Source organism: Mytilus trossulus, chromosome 10 (genome assembly GCF_036588685.1).
Source record: "Mytilus trossulus isolate FHL-02 chromosome 10, PNRI_Mtr1.1.1.hap1, whole genome shotgun sequence".
Classification (NCBI taxonomy): domain Eukaryota; kingdom Metazoa; phylum Mollusca; class Bivalvia; order Mytilida; family Mytilidae; genus Mytilus; species Mytilus trossulus.
The window spans coordinates 53,075,742-53,095,817 of NC_086382.1; the positions used below are offsets into that span (position 1 = coordinate 53,075,742).

Below are 20,076 nucleotides of genomic sequence, written 5' to 3' on the forward strand. Positions count from 1 at the left end.
ATTATCTCTATTGATCTAAATTGTTCTTTTTGTGTCATTATTTGTCGTTTTCTAAGATTTTACAGTAAATATACTTATAGTTTTAGACGTTATATGTGTTCATGTGTATGTTTGATATTCTTGTTATGTAGAGAAAACCTTCATCAGTAAGGACATATCTTCCAATTTACATCTTGTTATGAATTTACATAACATGACACCTATTGATGTGTTTTGGCAAAAAATTATATTTGTCGGGATTTTTAGATAAATTTTAACTAGATTTCTGTTTCAAAGATGTGCTCTCATTTACTGTTATGAAAAACCACAAACAGATAACACTTTATTATTAAGTTGCGGCCGAATCGTTTTTAAGAGTTACCAATACTTTGTAGACAGATTTTGTTCGAATAATTGTATAATTACATTTTGTCATTTGTCTGATCTCTAACCAGATCTTTATTTTTCTGAAATTTAGCGACCACTCTTAAGGTTCAAATTCCTGAATATTGATAAATCTTTTGTAACTTGAAATACAGATTACAAAATCGTGATGCGACTGTCATACAAGTGAGAGGTTAAGCTAGCTATAAAACTAGGTTCAATCAACCATTTTCGACATAAGAACATGTCTGTACCAAGTCAGAAATTTGACAGTTGTTATTCATGTGTATGATGTGTTGAGGTTTTTTTTTATAATGCATTTCGTTTTTTATTGGCACATGAACATAATAAGTTATACACACATTTATGCACAAAAAAAAGTTTGAGCTTTGATTTTGCCATTTGTTCAGGGGTTTTCGTTTCTGTATTTTCCTTCGAGTTCATGATTTCTGTGAGTTTTCTTCTCACAAAGTCATCAAATAAAAAACAATCCATAAGGCATAAAACGGTCTTATAAAATAATGGTTATATTTAATCATCAGAAGACAACACATGTACAAATATCTCGTTCAATGAATAGAATAACAAATCATGATAATTTGTAAAGTACGTCTTAGAATTTGGCAAACATTTCAATTGAGCTTTTATTATCAAGATGATTAATTATTTTATTCATATCATAATTGTCATGTTAGAATTGCGATTTTTTTAACAGACATTCGGCAATAGTATGAAAACGATTCGTTTCATTGTTTATATGTGGCAGGATTTATACAGGAGCTTCATAAGAAGTCTAAAATTAGCTAGTCTAACCAATAAACAATGATAAAATTACCGGTACTCTGTTAACGAATGGATATACGGTAAAGAGTTTTAAATATGTATTATTGCAAAGCATTGTTGTATTTTTAAGAACATATATAAATTGTGTGCAATGTGTCTTTTAAGGTTGCATTTCTGTAAATATTGACAATGCAATTTCCCATAGGAACTCCTTTTTACGGCTCAAACTGTATCACTTTTACTATGAAGTTTTGAAAAAAATCTTATCTTAGAATTGAAAGTTCATTTGAACCACATTTCTTTCAAAGGTCAAAATATAGGGCTGTGCGGCATATTGTCAACGTTTAAACTAACACTATTTTTTTTTACGACCCTACTTCGAATGAAAGGTTACCACATATTTCAATGTAAACAATATGTACATGTACATATACTGGTAACATTCCCAAGTTATGTCTCTGTGAGATGGGAAACAGAGAGCACAACTGGGAACCAGTATGTAAACAAAATTAATTTTTCTATTGATATTCAAGATCTCCCCAAAAGAGGCGTGTTTTGAGAAACAACTGTATTTACAAAGTGCAACCTTAAGCCAAATTGCTTTTGCTTGATATTGATTGTTTTGTGTATGTTTTAATGTTACTGTCTTATATGTTTGTCAATCAATATGTGACACAATAATAAAATGAATTGTAATTTGGTAAAAGTTTAACCCTATCCTTTCCTAGAGTCTCGATAAAGTTTTATGTTGGGTTTGCATTGTGAGAATTTTACACGCAAGATCTTCCAGTCTAAGATATTGAAATGAATATTAATTTCGAAAATTGTGTGTGGAGTGGTTTTCAGAATTTAACTTCAACTGAAACGACCCAACCAGTGATTGAAAACGTAGAAATGTAAGAATCTATATAACCAAACAGAATTCCAATAATTCCACATTTACCTGTGGTCAACTTCGCCTTAGCGAATATAAGCCATAGTTTTTAATGATATCTTGAATTATCAGCAATCATTTCATTACCGAATCAGTGACTACAGTGGTATCAGTGCTAGTATTTGATTATAAATTTATAAGTTATGTGCGTTCGAACGAATCTTTTGTAATACATTTACCAGGCACGTTCAAACCAAACCATGTAAATGCTAGAAATGAATTTTGACATAGAAACAGTAGAAGCTGTATGACGGAATATGACCTAATAAATGAAAGACACTCATACCAAAAATCATCAGAGATGTTATAAATATTTCTACATTAAAAGACTTCTGTAATGAAAACTTTAAATTTGTTTGCCGTTATGAACAATACTTTTATATCTGTGGTTAATTAAGTGACTCCATGTTTCGATTAAATATTTGTTTTCTTTCATGGGTTGCAACGAGTATTTGCAAATTATGAAACAACTATTGTGGAAATGCGCATCTGGTGCAGGAAAATTGGTTCGTTAATGATATTACTACCACTGGGTCGATGCCTAGATGGTTGATTTTTAGTCCCCGAGGAAATCACCAGCCCAGTAGCCAGTACTTCGGTACTGGCATGACAATAGAGATTGTTTGTGTTATTAAAATTTGCTGTTACAAAATGTTACAAATGATCATAAATTAAGGAATGTATCTCCCTCATGCAAAGCCCTGATTCCTTTAAAGGATTTGTCTATTCTTTTTGGACCTTTTCGATTATAGTTCATCACTTTTTATATTTGCTTTGGATTTCAAATATTTTGGCTACGAGCATCACTGAAGAGACAACCTTCAGTGCCAGTTATTTAATGAGACCTCATTACATCCTTTATATTTTCAATCACATTTTTTTGTAAAACCAAGAGGAGAATCGCTATCCGGTCATACTATGCTATGTTAATATATATTTTCACCGTTATTGCAATGGGATATGTTTACTATTTTTATTTCATATAGATCTTACAAATGTATTTAGCTAATAATTGTAAATGTGTTGCTAAAATATAGTTAAATTAAGGCAACAGTAGTTTACCTCTGAACGTAAGTCAGAAATCAATTTAGCGAAAACTTATCTATGATACAAACCAAACAAAACAAAAATTTCTGCAGTTACCTCGGCATTACCTCTCGAATAAATCATGTGATCGCAATACGCAAGTGCGAAGGAGTAAAGTTGGCAGACAGAGAGTCAACAAACGTAAACATCGTTCTGTCATCAAATTTAACTAAATCTTAATTTACATATTTTAGACGTGCTAACATGCATCTGAATGTGAATGCTTCTTTGTTGGTTGTTTACAAAGGCGACAATCGGTAAACTTCTGCTTCAAAGCACCACCATTTAGTAAATGCCATTGTAAAATATGTTTTTGATAAGTATACTAACTGGATACGTATCTAATGTTAAAATTCTGTACAAAAGACTAAGCTCGTGATATATGCCTGCATCGTTTCATATGACTTTAACATTTCTGTTATATAGTTACTGAGTTACATTTTGTAAGTCTGCCAATTGATATTTTATCGTGTGTTGTTCTATGTTGTGATGTTATGCTATTGTTTCAGAAAAAGGGAGAAGGTTTGGATCCATTAAAACGTTTAATCTCGCTGCAAATGTTTGCACCTGTCCTTAGTCAGGATTGTGATGTACAGTAGTTGTCGTTTGTTTATGTAATATATACGTGTTTCTCGTTTCTCGTTTTTTTATATAGATTAGACCGTTGGTTTTCCCGTTAGAATGGTTTTACACTAGTAATTCTTGGGCCCTTTATAGCTTGTTGTTCGGTATGAGCCAAGGCTCCGTGTTGAAGGCCGTACATTGACCTATAATGGTTTCCTCTTTTAAAAATTGTTATTTGGATGAAGAGTTGTCTCATTGGCACTCACACCACATTTTCCTATATCTATAGCTATGAACGTCACGCTCTTTGATTGACAGGATCAAGTAAACACACAATTTATACCAGATACCTAAATGATCTTTGCGTATAAGTATGGTTCAATTGCGGTGAAGTGGTTCGTTTAGAAATTTTATGACGTCGTTCGAGTAAGAAATATTTGAATGTAAATGAAAGAGGATGTGTAGAACAACTCATTTGAAAAGCAATACATGAACACAATTACCAAAAGTTTTTTTTTTAACCGTCAACGATAATTTGATAATTGTTACAACTTATAAAGTACTAAATTTCAATAAAGTCACATCTTTCAGGTACCGGTAAACAGAAAAAAATGTATAAATTATATATAACAAATTGGCCTTTTATGATTAATATAAGGACATGTTATTAATGTTCAGAATCTAAATTTTCCTTAGTAAAATTTGCCTTTCACTTCTGCGATGACTAATATTGACAGTTGTCTATGTTACAATTAATGTTAATCAACAAATCTTGAGAAAACGAGTAACAGAATTCTACCAACCTTGCACACATTCTTCTACTGAAAATGATGTTTTACACCTGTCCCGGTTCGTCTGAGTAATTGAGGGGATTAATCGCAATTTGTTGAATTTATTTTTAAAATTTAATCGCATTTCATGCTTTTTTTGTGTATATAGTTTATCTTTTAATTTACCAAACCCCACATAATAATTTAACTTTCAACTAATATTATGTGAATCCATTTTCTTTACCATAATCATAATACTACCAACTACAATTGCAGCTGGATATAAGATTTATTTACGATTGTTGCATGCATTGCACGAAATCCCTAAACTTTTCGAAAGTTCGTGCTACCTTTTTTTAACTCCGTGTTTATTTGTCAGAACCTACCGTTATTATTTTTATGGGATCTACCCCAATAACAGTTGATCACATAATCTGATAAAGTCGACACATCGGAACGTCTTTTGTTTGTTTGACATTTAGCTAACCGTCTAGCAAATTTGAGGATACAAACACAGAATAAAAGAGATTCCTCATACTGTCAGGTGATAAATCTTTTCTTTAACTTATGTGCCTTGTTTTATCTTCTTTAACCACTGAATTGTAATGTTTGAGTGTATTGTGAATTGAGCAACGCCGGTCCATATATAAGACCAATATTGTTAAATTCGTAATTCTACATTACTAATAATTTTGTTAGCAGATACTTGCATTTGAAAGATGGTTTATCCTGATATATATATATAATTGTTTTTTTTCAAACTGTAGACCTTGAAGTTTTTTTTTTATAATTGTTCATAAATATGCATTTCTTATTATCTAGACGTTATTACTCCGTCATTTAAGCAATCTTCTATTATTTCAAATCAAAAGTTAAATGATGATAAATAAAAAAAGGTCAACATTTAATGCCACCATTCTCTTAGATATATGGTATCTTTATGAATAAAGGCAACAGTAGTATACCGCTGTTCAAAACTCATAAATCCATGGACAAAAAACAAAATCGGGGCATCAAACTAAAACCGAGGGAAACGCATTAAATATAAGAGGAGAACAACGACATAACAACGAAACGTAACACACACAGAAACGGACCAAGCATCCGACAAAACACCACGAGAATAACAAATATAACATGAAAACCAAATAAATGAATTTGGGATAGACAAGTACCGTGCCACGTCTTATCTCAATATCTCAAAAATAAGAGAAAACACAAACGACTCAACGTTAAAATGCAACACACACATAAACGAACAATAATATAACAATGGCCATCTTCCTGACTTAGTACAGGACACTTTTAAAGGCGAATAAAAGTGGTGGGTTGAACCTGGTTTTGTGGCATGCCAAACCTCGCACTTAAATGGCAAAGTTAAATATAACATTGAGATGACAACATAATATTACAGGACTACAATACAAATGAATAGGAGAACATATTAGACAAAGAAAAACATGATTAATAGATAACAAAAAGCATCAGGTTTAAATTCAATACGTCAAAAACGCGCCTTGTCCACACAAAAATCAACAGTGACGCCCAAATATAAAAGTTCGAAAGTGAAAAAAGTACAAAGTTGTACAGCACTGAAGATCAAAAGTTGAAAAGGTTTCGCCAAATACGGCATTGTTTTTATGCCCAGGATAAGAACATTCTTTTTATATAGAACAATATGAAATACTCTTGAATTTGTATTTAAGAGGTTCCGTACTTTATAAAAGCTGCAGGACATGTTAATATATAATTATAGAATGCAAAGTGTAAAATTTTGGTAAAATACATAGTATTTGAAAAAGCATGTAAACAGAGAAATTAAGATTCAACGCTAACAAAAACATTAACAATACTCAAACATGAAGACATATTTTCTCGAATCTTGTTAACGTATTATCCAAGTCTATGTAAACCCTCCATAAGTTTTTTTTTTGTTATTCGTCCTCTCCATCTTTTTTTGTCAAGCGCTCAAATTCAGAAATAATGATTTCGCCTGTGTCACTTATCAGCCATGTTTTACCACTTGTGTCTAACGTACAAATCTTGACTATACCGTTCATGGGAACCTCGTCTATCGATGGATGAAATAAGAACTGACCATTTTCATCAATTACAGACACGAAAGTTATATCTGGTCTTTTCTTAGCTCTCCAGTGAGGATCATCCCATGGTCTTACTCTGTCCTTAAATGTATGTACAACTAGGAAATTATCATTCAGATCTGTGGCGAGTGTTGACGGAATATGTTCTTGAATAAAAGTATTGATATCATAGAAAGAGCGGAAACGAAATTGGGAATCAAGAATTACCACGCAAACTTCACCATCCCTTTCGAATTTTTCTCCGGCAATACAAATATAGCCGTGACTGTTCACTACTAGAGCATACGCATTACATATTACATTTTTTCTTTTATTTCGAATTTTACCTTTTTGAAGAAGCTTTGCGTCCATGCTATATCGTTCAATGCTAGAAAATTCTCCGGAAAAACATGCGCATGCCCACTGGTTAGTAAGGCAAACATACAATTCGCCTGATGGTGAGACCGTGAAAACATTTAGAATTTTCTGAGTTCTTTCATTATCACCTTCGGAAACATCCAAAAGCGTTCGAAAATTACAGGTTTGGTCATCATTTATGTTTAACCTCAAAATTTCATTGCTCGACAAAAACAGTATGGCAGTATCACTCAAGGCATTTACATACCGAAGTATAATGTCGGTTTTGAAAGATCGAATGATTCGACCAGTCTCTATGTCAATTAGTCTCAATCTTTGGGGATTATGAATCCACGCTTTTGTTGGACTAACAATTGAAATTCCAGAAATGTCGTGAAAATCTAATTTGCCAGAAATAGTTGTTTTGATTTCTACATCATTATCCAGAGATGATTCTTGTCTTATTTGAACAGACCCAGTGTCATCAATTTTAAGAATAACTCCTGATCTGGAAGAGAATTCAAGAGATGTTTTGTGTTGATCATCTATGGACGGAGATGAGGCGACAAATGGCTTATCCATATTGGGTGTAGGTGTTGTTTTTTGTATGATAATTTATCACTTTCCGTCACTTGGCTGTTTATTCTTTAAATTTGCCTGTTTGGAATAAAATCACCGTTACTTTATTCAATTATCAATCTCAACCAAGCCATTTAGATTACACGGGATGTGCCTGCAAGGTAATGATATTAAATGTGTTAAATTACAATTCAATTTGTTTTAAATTATTTCGCCTCCTCATCGTTTTATTATTGACAATACCATTGTCGATGTGACCCAAAACTCCCAAAATTGAGAGTTGAGTGCAGTGACTTAGTATAATACATATACATGTACATATTACTAAAGGATTTGTGCTATTGTTGAAGGATTGGCTCTAGTATTCGTAAATACCCTCTGCAAGATGTCTAAACCTCGATTCTAGTAACATTGTTTAAATGACTCTCTTGTATTGTTTTGTACTTTATAGATATGATTATACTAGAAATGATTTTGTACTCGGCTCATATCTTTTTTAATATAATTGGAATTAATTTGTTGTCATGTCGAGTGATAAATTTAACAGTTACGTGTCAGCTGTTATGACTACAGCTTAATGTCTTTGTTTTGGCTTCTCCTGTATAAAGTTTTTATATTTGAATTTTTTTCTTTCATTTCATGGCTTCAATAAACGTGTTATGGTTATTTAAAAACCTGCATCCGATCACACTATGATATGTGCCAAACATTTTTGCCGTGTTGATCCCTTGTTTTTGTTTTTTGTTGGTCTGATTTATTCTTAACTTTAATAAGGATGTTAATTTTTCCCAATAATTCAAAATGCTATAAAATCAAGCGTTTACTTTATTTTAATAACCAAATAGTAAACGAAGAAGTAAAACAACATAGAGCACAACTATATGTTCCCCCTTAACCTTTATTTTTGAAGATATATAGCCATTTCGTTACATGTATATAATCACAATATTGTTGTATCTATTTACCTGTGAAACGTAGGCCCCGTTCATCTATATAAATGCATTTAATAAAACGTAAAAAATGAAAATGAGGCAGATTGTTTTTGTAATTTACAAGCTTTTCAAACGACAAATTAATAGGAAGGACATATTTCCGACAATGTGTCATTAATCTGTAAGTAAATGGAGCTTGTTTTTATTGTTTAAAAAAATAACATTATATTTTTGAAGAGCTCAGTTGATTTCAAAATCAAATTTATTAAACACATTCAATACAAACTATTAGAGCCACTTTGCACAACAACAAAAAAAGTATCTGATGAGTGATGAATTAGTAATAAATAATATATGGATATTTATATGTGCATAAAACTCAGACAAGTGGAAAAAAAGAAAACTACATTAGAGCACTATAACATCCAATGAAAAATGATTAAAAACAAAACTAGATCGAGGAACGCGACAAAAAAACAAAGAACACTAATAAAATTATTTTACAAAATGAACCCTTTTAATCGTGAAAAAAACCCCGGAGTCGATTTCACAAAATATTGATTGTAAATCATGGAAAATTCAGTATCACGATGAATATTTTTTTTGTGCGACCGACTCTAGATACTGAAGAAGAACAAAGAGCCAATTAGGAAATAGTGTGTCTTATATCTTTTTGCCCATAACATGTAAAACTCTGAAATGTCACGATATATTTAGATGACAACTTGGTGTCCTAAACAAGAAAAGGCGGATGAAATTTGCGTTTAAATTCGTGCATATTCGTGGAGTGAAAATGTGCGTTACAGCATTTACAGTTCCATAGTTTTTTTCTATCTTTAAAGGTTGTAACACTTTGGTATTATCAATTTTTGTTTCTTTCAGCTATTTTTTTTTCTTCTAAATGTCTTATTGAAATATTGGCATCATCGTGTTTTATTACCACAACTCGTTGAAAAGAAGAAAAACAAAACATGTGCGCTATTACATAAGAAAATACCTACCTGTACCAAGTCAGAAATATGACAGTTGTTATCAATTCGTTTGATTATTTGTGCTTTTGATTTTGCCATTTTATTCGGGACGTTTGTTTTTGAATTTTTCTCTGGGTACAGTCTTTTTGTGATTTTACTTTTTACAATACATAGAGAATATCATATGGCGTTTTCAATATCGCATCCGTATCAACCCAAGACACCAATATAATCCCAAGAGCTCTGCTCGAGGGATTATATTGGTTGAGGGTTGATACAGTGTGTGATATTGAAAAAGCCATATCATATATATACTTTATTATATACATATACTTCAAGTTTTTTATGTGACATGACGTCATACAGATAAGGAGGTTTGAAATGACGTCATACAGATTATAGGTTTGACATGACGTCATACAGATTAGGGTTAAGATAAAGCCTTTGCAACAGTGACTGCAATCGATGACTTGACGTCATACAGATTAAAGGTGTGATCAAGCTTTTGCAACCGTGCTGATATCGATATCATCAACGGTGGCTGATACAGCACGCTTGCCATTGATTGTATTACACATACAATTTATCTGTATTTACTACTAAGTATATATTAAAAACAATAAAGAATATCCATATAGAGGAAAACACAATTACATATGCATGGTTAAACTTTTTAAATAAATACAGGATAAACTCTCTCCTGTTGTCTTAATCGGTGAGTTGACGAAGGGTATATAAAAGACCCTTCGTATAACATCACGAAATCTTAAATTATCGCTTAGACAAACAATAGAAATCCAGTAACCAGGGAATTATATTTCACCGAAGATATTGTTTTATCGTTTATTTATTATTTTCAGTAATTTCCCATGTAGCATATTCTATAACAACAACTCGGCCAGTCTCAGTGCATATCCATGCCTTGCCTTCATGGTCTACTGATAGAAGCCGCGATTCTCCATCAATTCCAAAACTTGCTTTCAGAGAATACAGAAAAAAACCATTACAATCTATTATATCAATTGCACTGCAGTATCCGAGAAGAATGTTACAATTAGGATCAGTTGCGATATCATATAATCCAGTTTTAGCGCTAGAACGCAATCCTTTTGGATAAAAGAATCGAAATTTTATTTGTTCAGTAAAAACTGCTAGAAAATTATATCCCTTTGTTGAATCTTCACTGCTATTTGATCCAGCTACGCAAACATCCCCGTTCCCATTTATCTTCAAAGAGTCGACAGAATATTCAAATATATTTTTACCATCTTTTTGTAGCTTTCTCTGCATTATTAATTGGCCGTTTGCATCATGACGCTTTATCAACAAAACTCGTTTAGGAAAACAACAAAAACAACAAAAACAACAACATGTTTGCTTTTGCATGAGACATGTTAACGAATATCCAGATTTAGAGATAGAATGTTTAAGTATCTCATCAGTATTGCCATCTTCATTGCCTTGTTTTGAAACTGGTGTTTTAATCAAAGGTTCCACGTCCATGCTGCCGTCCTCTTTAATATGTATTTTCATTAAGCTTTTTCCCATCAGCTCCTCAATAATAACATTATTTTCATCGACAGAAAATAGATCAGAAAATATTACGGAAGGAGTATAACTTTTTATTATTTCTCCCTTTTCTATGTCAACTAAATTAAACTTTTTACAGCCATATATCCACGCTTTTGTGTCGTTTATTGGAGAAACACCGACGTGCAACACGTTAAAGCCAGGGTATACAATTGTTCCAATTACCTTGACGCCTTCTACAAATTTTGGATTCTTCACTCGTTTAAACACAACATCTTCCGATGACGCAGGTGGTTTGATCTGGCTATCCGATAATGGTAAAATAAAGTTTGCAGTTGGACCAGTATCAACAGAAGCGGACTGAGGTAACGACTTTCCTAGAGTTGGACCTGTCTCAATAGTTGAAGAATATGATTTCGTACGTCCCAAAGCCGGACCGGGCTCTATAGTGACAGTCTTCGTAAGACCCACAGATGGTCCCAGTTCAATTGTTGCTGCATGCGGTAGCTGAACGGTTACCTGTTGTTTGATTGGCATTTCCATGGTAATCACATCCTGTACTTTTATCGTTCTAGATACATTATCTGCAGTGGTAATTGCGTCTTCCGGGTCACCAAGCTGTTCTGATTCATCCCAATTCATTTTAACCTGTTAAGACATTTTCGAAACATACATTTCCTCATCAATTTGAAAGCACAAGATATCTATAGAAAGATTAAAAATTACAAAAATATAAACATTTAATTTTTTTTTTTTAACTGTTCTTCCTCACAGGATAGATGTCTTGGAATGTTTTGCAATGATCAAATTAAACACATTGAAAAAAATGTTTATATATCATAAGACACGGCCCATCTGATTTTCGGGGTTGGTTGTGTTGAAAAAAATATGGCCCCTATTTGGTTAAAAAATGTCCTGTGCAGTTGCTTGAATATATTCTTCAGCTTAGCAAGTGTGACATGTATGACGTAGATTTTGTTGTTAACAAATAGTCTTGCTTGGTTGCATGGTATAAAATCTGGCTTGAAATAAAACTCAAGCAACCCCCTCCCAAAAACAATTTCAGAAAATTAAACGATCTAGTCTTAACAGTCACTGTTACAACGAAAATCCTATCGAACAGTCTCTTTAATTGCAAAAGGGTACTTACTCATTTGCACATGACATGTTAATTATTTCATTTGCAAGCATATCAAAGAGCTGTACAATATAGCAAGGATTTGCTATTATGGTAATCAGCGTTAAAGCAAAACAACACTGAACTCCGATGAAAATTAAAAACGGAAAGTCGCTTATCAAATGGCAATTCAAAAGCTCGCACACATCAAACGAATAGATGACAGCTGTCATAAACCTAACTTAGAACAAGCATTTTCTTCTGTAGAAAATGGTGGATTAAACCTGGTATTATAGCTATCTAAACCTCTTACTTGTATGACCGTCCGATCAAATTCCAGTACATCAAAACTTATGTGTGAACAAAACAAACAAAGATAATAGGTAAAAACGTCAAAAACAGTGGTACAGTAGTCAACATTGTGTTATAATCTTAATTAATATAAAAACAAACAAATATGTAACAAATAAGTACAGTCACGTCTAATGGATACTACAAAAACGCACTAAACAGTAAAAGTAATGTTTATAAAGACAAATAAAAGAATAATATAACACATTATTGAGATGATAAGCAACGTCAAAACCCAGAGTCTATACTTCAAGACCATCGTGTATTATTTGTGAAATTGATACGGAAATTTATCAACAAGGTCTTTGTATTTTCCGATGATTTTTTTTATAAAAAGGACGAGCCGCTCATTGACATATCTCTGGGCTGCGGACTCTCTGATCAGACACTGTTGACGTTTTATAGAGTCTGAGTAGGGGCTACAAGCTCTTGAATGCCGAATCAATTTGAAAATGTATATTCCATCTTCCGGTGATGTTGGTATATTGCTACAAAATAAGGTGAACTTGATAGTTTCATAATCAAAATCGTCTCGTTTGTCATAAATACTGGTCCAGAGATGATGTAGTATGTCAAATTCGGATTGTCTGGTGTCTGGCGTTTCTTTAATTTCTAGTTCTGGGGGATTTATCAATGGAACTTAATCAGAAAATTCTGGTTGTGTTGGATGTATGCGATCAGGTTTAATAAAGTTAAAGAGTTGAAATCCAAGACATATGTTTGAAATAAGTTCCCCTTTACACAATTAAAGTAAACAACACAGTTGCCAGTCTTTTTTTTGGGTTTTTTTTTTGTTTTTGGGGGGTGGATAAGTTTTTGTTTTGTAGGTAACATGTTTTGAAACGTGTGTTTGAAGTTGATATGAATGAAATATTTGGCTTTCAGCATATGTTTAACACCCAAAGATACAACATTACTTAATTCTACATTATTTTGGTATAAAAATTAAGGTGTGAGGGTCATAATAAGGGGTCCTTTATTTCTGTATTCTTAAACTTTTAAGACCATTCATTTCAAATATTTTAACTTTTATCCATTGTTTCACTTTTTTATTATATCACCTCACTATTCTCTACTCTTCAATTTGATGTTTAATTTTTTTCCTCATTCTTTATATTTTTACCCTATATTTTCTATCATTTAAACCCGAATGTACTCCCTCAGCTTTGGGTCATGTGATCAGTTGTTTCTTTCAAATACATCAGTCAAGTAATAAAATATGCATCTTCTTAAATTGTTATCGACACGTTATAGTTACCATTGCTTTAGCGGGAACGTTATTGATGAAATATGTCTAAAAAAAGTGTTTTTCTTACGTCAGCATCAATGGTTTATTATCAACTAACATTTTGTTTCAATTGTGGTTAAGCTTGCTTTATATTACAAAACGTGACTACAATGTATGTAAAGCTGACCAAGTGAGCCACATGAAATGCAAAAACGCATTAAACAAGTTATTCAACTTTAAACACTTACCTCTAACAACAATTATAGGAAGCTGTATGTGACTAGTTTTCTTATCAAAAACTAAATTTCGATACAATCTTTCTTAAACGGAAATTACAAACTTGCTGAGGTCATTTTTATGTATATACATTTTTGTACATTACATGTATAAAGTGAATCACATTTCTTAAGAGCTCATTGGTTTTCTTATATAAGAAGAATCAAAATAAAATTCAATGAAAAAGCAACAACGTGTGGATTTTGTAGAATTCCATTCACATTTCTGCATTCACTTTTGTCTGCATTTGAATATTTACATAACATTGGTTTAAAAAAGAAATGAGGAATCACTTTTCAATGAAAATCAATTATATGGTCATTTGTATAAATTTTCTGTTTATAAAAGTATGAGGAATTTCTTATCACAGACATTGCTCACTTTAGCCGTATTTGGCACAACTTTTTGAGTCCTCAATGCTCTTCAACTTTGTACTTGTTTTGATCTGAGCGTCATATATTATTCTTAAATAGACGAAACACACGTCTAACTTATTAAATGAGAAGCCTGGTAACTTTGATAACTGTTAAACGTAATATTAATTTGGTGACAGCAGCCAAAATTATACAACAAACATGACACAATTTTCAATTAAAAAAAAACGTATTCAGAAAGAAAACGTCTATTTAAGGAGAGACAACTTGAGTTTTCAAATGATCCTTTTCAATGTAAAGCCACTATGATTATGTAATATAATAGCGTAAAACATTAAAAAGTTTACACGAAATATTTAATTATTGGAAGAGAAAAAAACCTCAAATTGATATGTAAACTAACTAAAAGCTACAAAAGATATGTAGTTTTTAAAACATGTGGTATATCTCATATTTATATTCTTGCCATGGCCAAATGCTTTGTTTTCTGATTTTTTTGTGTTGCAGTTTTGGTTTTTATCTTTATGTAATTGTAACGTATTGCTGTCAAATCGTTGTTCGTGTTTGCAGAATTTGTATGCCTTATGTATAGACTCTGTGCATTTTGTATGAGAACAGAATAGATCATGTTGCAGGTGTTGTCCCTATATATCGTGTATTAAATTTTTCGTGGTCTTTTTCTTCGGAAAGGGATATAAAATTAAGTTTTTTCCACGTCCCCTAATGCAATTCCCTACTGCAGTGATTTCAAATTTACTAGGTCAGTGTTATACAGCTCTTTTCTAACTATCTATCACTTTCAAGGGTAAAACAGTGTACATTACTAAGTTACTCTACATGATATTTGGTTGAAATGGATGTATCTTCCGATACAAATGAACAGTTCTATTTGTTTTACAAAAAATATAGTACTCTCTTTCATAATTTGTGCTCTATTGGGAACATGTAAAACGTGACTTTCATGTAAGACTAACCAGTTGCAAAATCTGGAAAATTATTTAGTAATATAGTAATATAATATGTATTTTATTATAAACAAGTCCCATGAGACTATCAACTCCAGTGTAAAAAAATAGTTTGTCATCAGTGACAAAACGACGTAAAAAATCTTCTTCGAGCTTGAATGTCTATAGGGATTATTTAATATGAACAATTATACTTTGATGTGATAAAAAGAGATATCAACATTTAAGCAGGTGTCGTCTTTCCTTATACATTGCACATATATCAGATAAGACACAACTTGTGCCAAGTTGTGGTACAATATGTATTCAAGCATTTGTTATATAAATAATATGTATACATTTCATTCTTGTGCGGTAAAAAGCTCTCAATGGCCTATTTTTGTATATGTATATGCAAACCGAATCAAAACAATACTTTTGTAGTTGTATGAGTAAATTGAACTCTCATACTTATGTTTTCTAAAGTGAATTGAATATAAGATTTTTTTAAAGAAAGTGTCCAGTTGTTTCACATCCATAAATCTTTTGCTGCCATCTTCGATTCCCTCTTTTCTGCTTGTTTCCTTTTACGACATTGTGCAAACAGGAAGATGGCAACTGCAATCAGAATTATGAAAACTGCTCCACAAGTCACCATGGATATTTTGAAATATATGGATATACTGTTTGTTTCAGATGTTTCACCTGCACAAACAAATTGAAATTAAAATGTTCTACATAGAACCGAAGATACAACAACTAGATTTAACATTAGTTCAAATATTTAAAAGACTTAAAACTAATATTGTGAAGGTCTCGTTCTGAATGATTTGTTCACAATGTTACCGGACGGAGAACACTTTTTTTGGCCTATATGATTTCGTTTTCTTTTCTTTTTTTCTTTTTTTTTATCTAAAATCTGATTTATTGCACTATTGCTGTTATAATGATTTCGTTTTCTAATTTTTTGTTGGCTTTGAACTCGCTATAAGTTACTGCGAGTACTCTAATATACGTTTTGTCGGTTGTTTTGTCGTTGGGATGTACCCAGTCACGTTCACTCTGTGTTTTGAAAGATGTATTACTATGTGTATCCATCTGATAAGTTAAGCCTTTTTTGACTGATGTCCTTGTGCCGATGATAATAGTTATCAAAGGTACCAGAATTATAATTGAGTACGCCAGACGCGCGTTTCGTCTACATAAGACTCATCAGTGACGCTCATACCAAAATATTTGTAAAGCCAAACGAGTACAAAGTTGAAGAGCATTGAGGATCCAAAATTCCAAAAAGTTGTGCCAAATACGGCTAAGGTAATCTATGCCTGGGATAAAAAAAAAAATCCTTAGTTTTTCGAAAAAATCACAGTTTTGTAACCAGAAAGTTTACAAAAATGACCACATTATTGATATTCATGTCAACACAGAAGTGTTGACTACTGGGCTGGTGAAACCCTCGGGTATTGAATTAAAATTAAGTAAAATGTTTTGATAGTCCTTATTTTTCTGATGAAAGGCTCTAATCACGAATAGAAATTAAAGATATTTGACGTTATATATCAACATTTTTTTATTTAAGGAATGACTGTAATATTTTTTTCTGTCTATGAAGAAATAACATAAAAAAGTTGGTGCACACTGAATAACGCGCGTAGCGGGTTATTTAACAGTGCACCAAATTTTTTATGTTATTTCGAATAGACAGAAAAAACATTACAGTCATTTCTTATAATTTAATTCTAAATTCCATTTTAAACCGTAGAAAACCATGAAAAAACGTTGATGACGTCACGGTCACATGACTAAATTATGTCTATGGGCTCATAACAAAATTACGTCAGCCAATCAGAAGACGCGTTGCATCCAAAATTAAATTATTATCTATTAGTTTATCCATGCTATTTCCTTAAGCCTTGAATGGTCCAACTATACAAAAGTAATGTAAGTGTTGGTAACATTACAAAATGAGAAATCCACGTTTTTTGTCATTTTTATTGTGCATATGTTACATCGATAATATTTCTGGAACGAGCAACTGCAATTGTCACCTAGATGTAGTTGATAGGTCTTTAATATATTTAGCTTTAATCTACTAACCTTTTATACTTTGCATAGTCTTTCCATCTACCATTCCATCTCTTGTTGTGATTATTTGACCTATTAGATTAAGTAAGCTAAGGATTGTGTTCAGACTAGTGAAAACAGTGTGTATGGCACATTCATGATGAATAAAAGGTATTCAGCAATATAAAAACATAAACTAAATCTAAATTTCATTATAAAAATAATACAATATCCATCAACTAATTTATAAGCTAAAATAAGTCTTACTCACAATTCGAAAACAGATTGTTTATATTTTACAATAGAATGTGAATAGTTATATGTACCTGTGACTGCAATATTAGCTGAGGTGGCATCTGCTTTACTCGTGTTACCATCTGAAGCAAATGCCGTAGTTAAAGAATCATCTGAAAAGAAACATTGGAGGCTTAGTCCATATGAAATTGTAAAACTTATCTATTGTGTAATATTCTATCTATAACTCAAGTTTTTCAGTAAAACATATTGCGGTGATGTCAAAGTATATACTATCATATAACATGGTGCTAAATGAAGGGGTTTTATTAGTTTTTATGTAATTATTAGCTTTTCAAATAAAATAAATCGTTTTTTTTAATAACGAGCAATCCTCCCACGAGACATATCAGAAAACAGTGGCGTTGAGAGGTTAGATTTACATCAAACTGGGAATGTTGGGTCCTGGATGCTATTATATGACTTTGTTTCCCTTTGCCTCTTTAATTGTTTTGTATATGAACAGCACTGATGCATAGTTTGTAGACACAACGGGCGTTTGGAGTATATAATTGTAAACCTGGTCTATATGCAGAGTTTCCTTACAGCCACTGATGTTAGAGATATCCTCCCAGAGATTATCATGAGCCAATTGTCTGCAATTTTGTTTGTATCTTTTGTTATTTCTTTATTGTGTTATGTTCTATTTCGTGTGTCTAAATGCATATTAAAAAAATATTTATCTTTATTTTACAACGCAAAATAACAAAATAACAACAGCAGTCTATAACATGTCACTTACCAGAATTTCTACATTTATAACTTATTCGAAGGTAAGGATTAGCGTATATACAATTACTGCCTTGTAGAACTGTAGGGTAAACAGAGACGTAACATACAGATTTTCCATCACATTTTTGTCGTATAATATTTTCGGTTTTGTTAGATGAACAATAAGAATGACTTCCTGGATGGCATATTAAATGGTTGTCTCGTCCATAGAAAACATCCGTTATGTAGATAAAATTCGGCTCACATCCCAAAGTTTTATATCGTCCATTACATAATGTCCGTATGTGTTGAGCTGTAAAAAGTTAAATCTAGTTTAATAGCATAAATTATAGTCTATTTAATGTATATTTTTCTTGTTCTTAGGCTTAGATGTTGTGTCGACTATTATTTTATTTGTTTGTGTGTTGATCTGTAATGGATGTTCTTGTGTGTGTTTGTGTTGTAATTCTGTCTGTTATCTAAGTGTTATTTTTTAACATTGTCATAAAGTGGAAAGTTTGGCTAGACATTAAACCAGATTCAACCCGCCATTGCTTCGTAAAATGTCATGTACCAAGTTAGGAATATGGCAGTTGTAATCAAATACCTCGTTTATATGTATGTTGGGGTTTGTTTTTGTTTCAGCTCACTGTTTTGTTTGTTCCTTTGTTTGTCTACTATATTTGAATTTAGTGTGAAACCTGGATTTGTTTCTCCCAATCGATTTATAACGTTTTAACACCAGTATACTACTGTTGCCTTTATTTAGACAATACAATATATAGTGAGGCAGTTAGGAATATCATACGAACAAATTCCAATACATTAAAAACTAAGAAGGTGTTGTATGATTGCCAATGATACAACTCCCTACAAGAGATCAAATGACATAGGAGTATATACAACTATAAGTCGTCATCTTGGGGTCAACAATGAGCGAAGCCCATAGTGGATAGTCAGCTATAAAAGGCCCCGCAATGCAGCGAAAAGCAATTCAAACCAGAAAACTAAATGCCTGATTTATTTACAAAATAATGAAGGAAAAAAACAAATGTAATATACAGCAACAAACGACAACCACTGAGTTAGAGACTCTTGACATGCGAAGCACATATAGAATTTGGCGGAGTTTATCTTTTTTTTAACGCGCAAACCCTTTCATACCCTGGTCCAGTAGTTTAACAGTACAGCTCAACATCTAGAACCAACAATAAAATCAGTAGAAAAGGGCTTACCTCGTCCGATAGATACAAAACAGAAATACATTCAAGAAAATAAAGACTGGAGGAAGCAGGTTATGCATTCAGTCCAACAACAAAAAAACATAGTACGTTACAATTATGAGAGTACTCGCAGTAACTTACAGCTAGTTCAAAGCCAATTAAAATTAATAAAAAGCACGCATCTAAGACTCAAATATCAATCAGCACACATTACACACCAAATGGATTTAGTGTAAAGAAGTCATGTACAGTTAGAGACAACGTGCAATGCCTAGATCAGAAATGTACTTCTTCCAAAACATAGTAACTTAAAATGAATTCAGTCGTATTATCAAAATATATAGTATTCTGTTGTTATAAAATCATTCAACCTAATATGTTTTAATAAATTCTAACTAATATTAGAATACTTACTCCCAGAAGATATCTGCCATGTAAGAAATGCAAAGATAATATTATTTAGCATTTTACTTTTCTACTAATAGTTTCAATCTATTACATTAGATAATATTTATTTCCTTACGGAAATTCCAATTAGAATTCA

General features: G+C 32.1%; 2 protein-coding genes across 2 annotated transcripts; both read right to left on the minus strand.

Moving 5' to 3' along the window:
* Positions 1–6,233: 6,233 nt before the first annotated feature.
* On the minus strand, positions 6,234–11,669 carry LOC134687620 (uncharacterized). Its single transcript, XM_063548053.1, has 2 exons — positions 8,483–11,669; positions 6,234–7,671 (listed from the first exon to the last, which is right to left on the minus strand). Exon 1 carries the CDS (start codon positions 11,590–11,592, stop codon positions 10,264–10,266), a length of 1,329 nt encoding a protein of 442 aa, XP_063404123.1. The 5' UTR covers positions 11,593–11,669; the 3' UTR covers positions 6,234–7,671; positions 8,483–10,263.
* A 3,550-nt stretch (positions 11,670–15,219) lies between these two features.
* On the minus strand, positions 15,220–20,018 carry LOC134686335 (uncharacterized). The gene is made up of 5 exons (XM_063546007.1): positions 19,947–20,018; positions 18,341–18,622; positions 17,631–17,711; positions 17,338–17,397; positions 15,220–15,945 (listed from the first exon to the last, which is right to left on the minus strand). The coding sequence occupies exons 1-5, from the start codon at positions 19,996–19,998 to the stop codon at positions 15,770–15,772; spliced, it is 651 nt and encodes a 216-aa protein (XP_063402077.1). The 5' UTR covers positions 19,999–20,018; the 3' UTR covers positions 15,220–15,769.
* Between the last annotated feature and the right edge of the window lie 58 nt (positions 20,019–20,076).

What these genes read in the sequence shown, in the direction of transcription:
- LOC134687620 (XM_063548053.1), bottom strand. Translation starts at nt 11,592, where the DNA reads ATGAATTGGGATGAATCAGAACAGCTTGGTGACCCGGAAGACGCAATT.
- LOC134686335 (XM_063546007.1), bottom strand. Translation starts at nt 19,998, where the DNA reads ATGCTAAATAATATTATCTTTGCATTTCTTACATGGCAGATATCTTCT. An exon ending in AGCTAATATTGCAGTCACAG is followed by an intron (nt 17,398 to 17,630) that starts GTACATATAACT and finishes TTAATCTAATAG; the next exon opens with GTCAAATAATCACAACAAGA. An exon ending in GACTATGCAAAGTATAAAAG is followed by an intron (nt 15,946 to 17,337) that starts GTTAGTAGATTA and finishes TTGTTTGTGCAG; the next exon opens with GTGAAACATCTGAAACAAAC.